Source organism: Scatophagus argus, chromosome 17 (assembly GCF_020382885.2).
Source record: "Scatophagus argus isolate fScaArg1 chromosome 17, fScaArg1.pri, whole genome shotgun sequence".
NCBI classification, from domain to species: Eukaryota; Metazoa; Chordata; class Actinopteri; family Scatophagidae; genus Scatophagus; species Scatophagus argus.
The window spans coordinates 80,347-90,193 of NC_058509.1; the positions used below are offsets into that span (position 1 = coordinate 80,347).

General features: G+C 38.6%; 1 protein-coding gene across 5 annotated transcripts; it reads left to right on the forward strand.

The window, feature by feature from the left end:
- The first annotated feature begins 1,188 nt into the window (after positions 1-1,188).
- LOC124074592 (BCL2/adenovirus E1B 19 kDa protein-interacting protein 2-like) lies at positions 1,189-8,701 on the forward strand. Of its 5 annotated transcripts, none has more exons than XM_046417663.1 (15): positions 1,192-1,410; positions 2,258-2,305; positions 2,956-3,107; positions 3,305-3,328; positions 3,410-3,454; positions 3,536-3,571; positions 4,137-4,199; positions 4,426-4,509; positions 4,676-4,831; positions 4,930-5,181; positions 5,265-5,367; positions 5,610-5,741; positions 6,625-6,711; positions 7,012-7,110; positions 7,433-8,701. In XM_046417663.1, the coding sequence occupies exons 2-15, from the start codon at positions 2,265-2,267 to the stop codon at positions 7,455-7,457; spliced, it is 1,299 nt and encodes a 432-aa protein (XP_046273619.1). In that variant the 5' UTR covers positions 1,192-1,410; positions 2,258-2,264; the 3' UTR covers positions 7,458-8,701. The 5 variants fall into 5 exon arrangements, with proteins under 5 accessions (XP_046273618.1, XP_046273617.1, XP_046273619.1 ...); XM_046417664.1 differs by having other exon boundaries at positions 3,539-3,571; XM_046417662.1 differs by having other exon boundaries at positions 1,189-1,410; positions 2,255-2,305; positions 3,410-3,571.
- Positions 8,702-9,847: the final 1,146 nt, after the last annotated feature.

Below are 9,847 nucleotides of genomic sequence, written 5' to 3' on the forward strand. Positions count from 1 at the left end.
ATTTGGGGGGGTAGCTTGGTTTCATTGCTGTACCACCTTCCTAGCCCAAGTTATTCCAGTAAAAGGAGGATGGCAAATTTTGCCATCCTGCTTTTATCCCCTTAGTCCTAACCCTAAACTTAAGAAGACAAAACAAAAGTGGAAACATCGTTGGTCAACATGCAAAAGAAAATAAACAAAGAACAAACACGTAAACAAAGAACAAATAGAAGACAGAAAAAAAGAATCTCCCCAAATAGGGTTGAGAAGAAAAGAAAGACAAACAAAATTCTAAATTAAGTGGAAAAAGAACTCAAATTAGAGTCTAATGGAAAGAAAAGTAAGGGAAAGCAAAAGTAAACTAATGAAAGGAAAGAAGGAAAGAACAATTTACACTTCATATAACAAAAGCGAAACTGAGCATGAAGAAGGGCTGGGACAGTGGTCGTCTCCGTGAGATGGACCGTGCACTTCTGTCTCCCAGGAGGGAGGCAGCTCTTACCTAAAACCAGATTAACCGGTACAAGAACTTGTTCGTGTCTCTGTCAGTTGGTGTTCTGAATAGAAGTCAAATCAAATTTGTTTGTCCTAATAAAACTTGGTCCTTTAAATGTTGTTGTATCTAGAAAATTTACTTTATTTTGGTCCAATGGATTGGCACTGCTCAGGTTCAGGAAAATATCATAGTTTGGGTTAGTATAATACGTTGGCGTTGACATTTGGTGACACACAGTTCATGAATCACAGCCTCTTACATAACAGTGCAGTGTTTCTGCCAGAAAGTACCGAGGGCAAACCTCTCCAACGTGAGTATGTTAGCATTTGGCTCCAAGCTTCACCATCTTTAAATTCAACCTCACAGAGCTGCTACCAAGGTGAATGACAAACCTGTTCAATCAAAACAAGTTGGGGTAAACTCAACTTGTCAGATGTTTAAGCACATTAAACAACAATTAAAGATCCGCAAGCCGTTGAGCCAACCAACACCCTAAAATGCCTCAGTGTACACAAACAGCAGGAAAATAAAAATTCACCATTTGTGCAATCAGCTCCATGCAGTTCACACCCACAGGTGTATTCAGCAGGTAGGGGCACGCACACCTCAACACCACACCTGCACTTCTGCTTGTACAGTCACAGTTACCATGGTAACAGGGCTGGGCTTTCGTTTGGCAACACACCACACCTCTGCTGTGCTGTTGGCTGAGTACAGAGAGAGAGAGAGAGAGAGAGAGAGACGGAAGGAGAGAAACAGGTGAGGTGTTAGAGTTCACTCATAAAAGGTCTTTCTGATGTCATCAGGTAAGTCTCCAGGTGTGAGACAGGTAATTGGCTTGACTCGGCTGTTTGTCCTGAACCCGTCTCACCTGAACCCGGAACACCCACTTGCTGCTGCTATTCTGGTCAACTACCTGACTAAACAGACCGGCTGTAAGTTTTTACTCTTGTTTTTACTTTAAATCTCCATTTTCTTCGTGTTGTTGCCTGACAAGTTTGTCCTCACCTTTCTCTCTCCTTCGCTGCACACGGTTCCTTTGAGATAAGAGCTATATAAATAAAGATTACTACAGCAGTTAGCTACAAGCCTGACAGAGTCAAGTTCATATAGCACTCTGACAAACGTGTGAGGGACAGCCCTGTAGTGTATTTCTCCGCATATTTCTTTGATCATGCAGTATTCAGCCTAAATAAATCTTACTCACAATACAGAAGCAGTACTGTAGTACTAGTACTCTATTACAAATAAAAATTCTGTATTCATTCATTCACCCATCCATTTATTGTGTTACGGAAATGACACTGATGAATAATAAATATACTGAATTACAAATAAAAGTATACATTTAAAAAGCACAGAAATATCTTCAGGAAGTTAAAAATTAGCTCTCATGTACTCTGGTCATTCATTGTGTAATATGTACAAATTATCTGTGTAGTTTATCACTGAGGGATTATTATTGAGGGCAGCACAGTGGTGCAGTAGTTAGCTAACCCTAACCCCCTAACCCTAACCCATCCCCCTGTGACCCTGATGGATAAAATGGTATAGAGAATGGATGGATGGATGATTATTGATGCCTTAACTTATAAGCAGCAGCTGTCATCATTTATCACAATCATATCCCGTGTCACATTTCATCATACAATCAAATGCTTTAAAACATAAAATGTGTTAGTAACAGTTAATATTTATTCTTCTCTGAAGTGTGGAGGAATGGAAGCATATTAAGAAAAAAAAATTAAATAATCCAATTCTAATCACATAATTTGTCAGCAGGAAATACATGGATTCAAGACTGGAAGAAGAACAGGAAGACGCACCAAGGTCAGTTAACCTACAGGGCAACCACACATCCAGCAGACCCTTGTAAGCTCTGAAACCAGGAGATCTTTTTGTCTTCTTTCTGTTCAATGTAGTTCAGACTGGTCCATCTTAAGGTTGATGTTAATTGTGTGACTAAAACAAGTCAGAATCAGAATTCCTATATTTATCCCAGAAAGGAAATTCTTTAAACAACTTCAGGAAGAGCACAGATCTGCTGGAACAGTTTTTTCATGCATGTTTGGCACTAAAATGAGGATAAATATGAATCTGAATACATATTTTAACTACACATCAACAAAAATATCAACTTTAAATATGTGGTGCATGTAGTTCAATTATTCTTTCCAACAGTTTATACAGTAATCATCTGAATGTGTTTGTAATAATGCTGAGCTTTAGACTGTTGATTGGACTGAACAAACACTGTGAAGGTGTCACTTTGGTTTGGTAGTCACAGTCAGCTGATCTGAGGTCAGACAGAACAGGATAACAGGGGACACTTTACTGCAGTACATTGAGTACATTTACAGTGAATACTTTAAATATATTTTCCTCATTATACTTTTACTTGGAACACAGTATTTTTACTGTGTGGTATTAATATTTTCCTTTATAGCAGAGTGTTTCTGCTGTCTGGGTTCTGTGTGCAGGTCACCTCTGGCAGACAAAGACACTGAGAACATCAGCACCACAACTACCACGGTTAATACTACTGATACTACCAGTACTGCTGCTAATACAGCTTCTAGTAGGACTGTAACTACCAGAACGACTCATGTTGCAACATCTGATAACGAAACAGGTACAAAAGTGTTTTCCACAGACACAGGAAGTAATTTATTTTAGACAGACTATTCTAAGTATTGGATTTTTTGTTTGTTTGTTTGTTTTTTTGGTATTTTGGCTTCTGGATAGTTTGTTTCAAGGTTATTTTGTTGTACTTTACCCTAAGACCGAAATCATGAAGCCATTTAAAATGTCTCTCATCTTCCTCCACAGATGAAAAGGTTGAGAAGGAAACAGGTATGAAGAACAGAAAATGGGTGTGGATCTAAGATGAGTATCTGTCTTCTCAGCTCACTCTCATCTCTTTCTGTTCAAAAGATAAGGACGAGCCAGAAGAAGAAAACTCTGCTGGAGATGAGAAGAGTGAGGAAACAAGCCTATCTTCATCTCTTCTCCAAATTCAACTCCTGTCCATTAACTTCATTTCTTTTGTTTGTCTCCCAGCAGGTCACACGGGACACAACTGTGATTCTCAGCCAAGTAATGTTTAGTTTAGTTTACAACATTATTTGTCATGGACCATTAATATTAAATAAATAACCTCATACAAGAAAAATGAGAGATGTTGTTTTATTGATTTAGCTGATTCATTTCATTTCCATCTGAGCAGGTTAATACAATCAGTGCAATTAATACAAATACTATTTCAAAATGTCTACGTCAGTCATTACTCCAGCAATGTGCAATGTAATATATAAATAAAATCATCAACTCCCCTTTTCCCAGTATCTAAAATGTAATGTTAACAGCTTGACATATGACTTCTGCTTTATAGTAATTCAAATTTTGATATCAACTATGTAATTTTTATTATTTTTTTTTTTTTAGCTTGATTCCCTTTTATTGTATGTGTTGTGTGTCTGCTGTTGTGTTCATCTTGCCTAGGGTCCATGAGTCTGAAATAAAGATATATATACTACTTGACATCACATCAGCTAAACTCAGCTAACTACAGCAAAAGAATGAAGCAGAAAAGAACACACAGGAGCCTTCACTTAACTTCTGCCTCAGTTTCTTCTCTGACTTTCTGTCTTCCTGTCATCAGGAGCAGTTGAGGACAAGTTTGTCCTAGAAGAGGAATCGTTGATGTCAGCCACAGACAGACCAGGTGCAGATCAGAGTTTACTCTATAATACTTAAAGAAACTTTATAGTTTCTTGGTAGACACAATAATTGAAGATTTTAACTACGTCACCACAGTATTACAATCACAGAAATGTTATGACACACATGTAACTCTAAAATATTCCATATCTTTAGTGGACATATATGAGGCATTTTGAAATCAGATGTGTTAATCTTTGATACTCTGTAACGTCACTTCCTATCTGTAGCACCTCCCAGCAGTCTGCCCTTATCAGGATCAAGACCAACAAAGAAGAAAGTCCTGGTTGCCCCAGCACTCAGTCTATCTTTAGGTAACTGCTCTATACATGTTATTATTCAAAAATTTCAGCATAGTGAAGATGGACCTCTAATACATTTTGAGTCAATATAATAAACACATAAAACATCAAACAGTTTTTGGCCACCAAGGGATGGTTTTAGCTGATTCTTCATTAGTTAACAAAAGCTGATGTTCAGGTCGCAGTGAGTCAACGGTTTCAGATGACTTCCCCTCGGCCTTCCTCTCTCCTTCACCTGAGGATGATGATGACACAGGACTGGACTTGGACCTAGATGCCATTGAAACACCCTCAGACAGTGAATCACTGCCATTTCCCATCTACGACCTGGAAGGTGAGAGGTCAAAGGTCAAAACATCTGAGAATGCCTAACATCTCTTTGTGTAATGTATTTCCAAAAATCTCTGATGACACCACAGGATTGTTTTCCAGATGACCTACAGCGTCTTGGTATGGCATCTTGGTGTCGCAGAGGGCTCAGCTCCAGAAATAGGTCAATGACTGATTCTTGTACTGGTTCTGGACTGGGAGTGGACCAAAGTGGGATGGGAGCTCTGGACAGGGAAGATATGGTGGACAGTCAGGGCACCAGGTGGCGCTCTTTCTCCACAGGTGATCCACCACAAGAGAGTAGAGTCAACATGAGTGTCCTGGAACCATTTCTCAGAGTCTTGTCACATGGAGGTACGTGTCAGTCTGGTGGTTTACCTGGTGGTGGAATTCTTATCATTTTAAAAACCTGATGTACCTTTTCTGTCATCTCTCAGGTTACTATGGAGATGGTCTGAATGACATCATTGTGTTTTCATCTTGCTACCTGCCACAGAATAGTTCGGAAAATTACCAGTATGTGATGGATAATCTGTTTAGGTAAAAGACACACACACGTATTTGACTCAAACATCAAACTTCATGATGACATATACCTCTTGTTCTTTTGAAGTCTGACTGTTTTTATTGTTTACCTGAGTGTAATGCCATGTAACATCAAGTATGCTGCCATTAAGTGCATAATTAAGCAGCTGTTTTGCACAAGTTCTTGTAGTCATAGGGGAGCGTCCTCAAAGTTATTACAATGAATCCTACTGGGATTGTTCATGTTTTATCGGCAGGTATGTCGTTGGGACTCTAGAGTTGATGGTTGCAGAAAATTATGTGATCGTGTATCTTTGTGCTGGAGGTCAGACAGACAAACTACCAGGAATCAGCTGGCTTAAAGAGTGTTACACCACCATCGACAGGAGGTAAAGCAATAATAAGAAGTTGCTTTGTCACTTTGTGAAAAATAGTTTGTAAATTATCCAAATATTTTGGTTAGTTTTGTTTGTCCGCTCTGAAAAAGCGCTGTTTTATAATTGTGTTATATCAAAATAAGCAAAATTCAACACAGAAATGTCTGCTCTTCAGTCTCCTTTTAATGTTCTTCACAGAAGATGAGACTTTTTTTTCTTCCTTGTCTTATATTTTTAAATCAGCCATCTGAGTTCCTCCAGGTAGAAAACTGTTGTTGATTATCATTGTTACTGCGGCTTTGATGAAGCTGAACTTTAAACTAGTTGAAGCACAAAAACATTTTTAAGATTAGACATTCTGACTTTATTTCAAGTCTCGTCGTTTCTTTGTTTTTTTATTTCACCTGTCAGATGTTATCTCAGTCTTTGTCCAGCAGGAGGCATCCGATCTCTGCTGTTTCACTTCACAAATAACAGAAACCAATTTAACACACATCTGACAGAGATCTCAGTTTTAAAATATAGCACATATTACACATTTCTGACAACAAAGGCTGAACATCTAAAAATTTATACTATGACATAGTTCTTGTACTGAATTGGACCAGCTCATACTGGTGTGCCTAATAAAGTGGCCAGTAAGTGTCTTGTCTCTTTAGCAATTGAATCAAGCTACAGAGCTGTTGACCAATACTAACCTCAGTGAATGACTGACTGTAGTGCCTCCTGCTGGTAGAATCATCAGTCAGCTGAGAAGGAAGGAAGGGATAAATGAAGATACCTGACCATGTCTAGACCACTTCCTGTCTTACTTTCTGTCTAACTTCCTGCTTGGTCCCTGGAGGACAAACTGGGTGAACCATTACAGAGTGTGTATGTGTGTGCGTGTGTGTAGGTTGAGGAAGAACCTGAAGGGTTTCTATGTTGTTCATCCTACCTGGTACATCAAAGCCCTCATCACCATCATCAAGCCCTTCATCAGGTCTGCTGCGTCCTCTTCCTTACTTACTCTCTCCCATTAGAATAGACCACAGGGTAGTCTTACACTCACATTTTTGTCTAATCCCTCCAAATTTTCATCTTCCTGCCCTTTTCATTCACTCTCCAATCTCATCTTCATTTTTTCATTTCTTTCTTTTTTTTATTAACGCTTTATCCTCTTCTTCCTCTTTTCATTCTTTCTTTCCTGTTCCTCAATTCTTTTCCTCTTCTTCCTCTTGCTCTTCTTGTTGTCATTTTTTTCCCTGGCCTGTCCTGTCATCCTCATTCTCTTTCTCCTCAGCTCTAAGTTCAGCAGGAAGCTCCAGTTTGTCAACAGCCTCCAGGATCTTTCTCACTTCATCCCCACTGAGCATGTGCAGATCCCAGACTGTGTCAAACAGTGAGTGTTTAACACATATGATTTTGGGTTTTGTTGGGCTGAAGGCAGCAAAGTTACAGTTAAGTTACAAGATATCATTCAAACTAATACACTGAAGGAAGATAATGAAAACAGTCTCTGCTGGAAAACGGCTGAAATCAAATTTTGGCACAGTAATGCATCAAAGATTCTTTTCCTCAAGGAACCTGAAAAAAATGAGGGAAACATGTGGTCCATTAGTTTAAAAAATGTTCTTGTTGATAAATGTGATTAGCTTTCTATGTTTCTGATTGTGTGCTCATAAATTAATTAACTTGATGTCATTCATTTCTGCTCCCTGCAGGTACGACCAGAGCCTGTCCAGGTGAACTCGAGGTGACTCTGAACCCTGAATCTCTGCTCCAGTTTTTGACTTGTAGCTGAAACAGATTGAACTTCAGTTTCTGGTTCAAAGGCACTTTGACAGCTAATATGTACAGAGTCGGTGAGAGTCATAAGAGCCCACAGTTCTAACATACATTTTATTATCTTTGGCACACAACATCAAATAAATGATAAATTGCACAAAAAATTTCTCTGCCACAAGATGGATCTAATAACAAAAATCTCCCTCTGGATTTTTGTCCACTGAGCATCTTTAAAACTGAACAGACTTGAACAGAATGTGTACATATCAGATATTACTTCTCATCTGAAAAATAATGACAGCTTTCATATTGTGTTTGAGCACTTTTAAACATAAAGATTCAGAAGGAAAAAAGTGTGTTTTTTGCTTTTGGAAGTTTTCCTTTTTATTGGTTTAAGTTAATAAAAAGTTAATAAAATTCTTTGAATTGGTGAATAGACAGAGAGAAAACTAGATAGATATGCTTTATTGATCCCATAAGGGAAATTGTTGTGTTCCAGCAGCATCAACAGCAATAGAATAAAAAGTTAGTTAAGTTGCAAAGTATTAAAATATAAAAACTCTGGTAGCTGGTGTCTGTGTGACACTAGAATATAAAAATAAAAATAAAACAGAACAAAAAATTAAGATATGTAAAATCATGAAGACATCATAATGCAGACAGTTCAACAATGTGGAAGATTTTGAATCACAATTCTTCAAGGTAAAGTTTTTGAAAACTGGTTAGGATTTCTCAACACATTTCCTGTCAGGTTGGGTGCTGAATAAAAACATGAGGATCTTTTTGTGGTAATTCAAGTATTTCAGTGAATGTTTGTTCAGCATCCACTTTATCTATTTTTTTCCTTCAGGTTTGATTATTCTGAAAACATGTCTTTCATGTCATCATGAAAACTGTAACTTCAGTTCTCTGAGACTAAAACAGTTTTTATTTTAATGCTAAGTTATGGAAACACATTAATGGTGAGGTGTTAGCTTCAATTGCACAAGATTTGGGGGCAGTTTCCACAGAAAAGTGATCTTGTTGGATCTTGTTGAATTTTGCTGGATCCAGTAATCATGATGTTATGCTGATGCTGGCTGGATTCTGTTGCCTTCTCACAGAAACAGGCAAGCTGCTTCACCATTTTCTGTATCAATGGGTTGAGCTAACCAGTCGCTTCACATGTTTCACAGCCCAGAAAATAAATCTGAGTGTGTGTTGAATCTGAGAACACTGTGGTCATTTATAAAGAACAGGAAAAACAGCAGAGTGTGTGTGTGTGTCACTGTCCTCTGTGAACCCAGTGGCTGGTCAGGAAATGGAGCCTGACGGGAAGGAAGTGAGGTAACTGCTGAGAAAACTCAATAAACAGGAACAGAGGCCTGTGTGTGTGTGTGTGTGTGTGTGTGTGTCGGGGGGGTAAAAATGAAGAAGCTTCTTGGATGAGAGGCGAAACATCTTCAAGAACCCTAATAAGTCCAGATGACCTAAGAATTTATTACACAGACCATGACCTGGATGACTGAGAACCTTCACCGATGTGTATGTGAGCGTGTATGTGTGTGTGTGTGGTTAGAAATTACTTATCACGTGATCATCAGCTCTCCAAACCAAAATGCATTTCATTGAAGTTGTGATGAAATGAAATACGTCATGGATTTTTTGAACTTTGGACAGAGACTATCTCTGTTTATGCAAAGCTAGGTTAATCACGTACCGACTCCCAGTGTTTCCAGTGTCCTTCCATGATGCAGCAGGTTTATAATCATGCTTTGATGTCACCACCTGCCTGCGAAATACAGTCAGATTGTGGCACATTAACAGGTAGCTACACTAATTACAGGCCATATGTAGCCTGTATGGGGTTTATAATGCATCATGTAGGATTTGTTCACTGAAAAAACTGACCTTGAGACCCTCATCGCCCCTCTCCCACTCCTTCTTCTCATGTCTTCAAGTCTCAAGTGCTAGGGTAATTCCCCCCCCCCAACACACGCACACACACACAGTCTAACCATCTTTATTAAAGCTCTGTGGTCTCTGTTCAGCTGCCTGTAATAAATCATAATGTTGGAGAAGAAGGGAAAACAGTCAGTCAGTCTGAACATGTTAGCAGTCATACCTGTACATTCAGAAGGAAAATTTACTGACATCCACCTGAAACTCTCTGGACTTCTACATGTAACACATGTAAAACCTGTAGTATTTTTAGAGTGTGGTATTCATACTATTTGTTAAAAATAGCGCTGAATATTTCCTCCATTTTGATTCAGACTAAATGATGAGCAGAGGAGCTCAGGATCAAAACCACCAACCTTCAAATATAAATATCAACAAGGATACAGAGGCTCAATAACAGATTCAGGAAG

Excerpts from the sequence above, each read along its gene's own strand:
- LOC124074592 (XM_046417662.1), top strand. The coding sequence starts at position 2,265 with ATGGATTCAAGACTGGAAGAAGAACAGGAAGACGCACCAAG. Across the intron at positions 6,712-7,011 it reads ATCATCAAGCCCTTCATCAG|CTCTAAGTTCAGCAGGAAGC; the intron begins GTCTGCTGCGTC and ends CTTTCTCCTCAG. Across the intron at positions 7,111-7,432 it reads ATCCCAGACTGTGTCAAACA|GTACGACCAGAGCCTGTCCA; the intron begins GTGAGTGTTTAA and ends TGCTCCCTGCAG.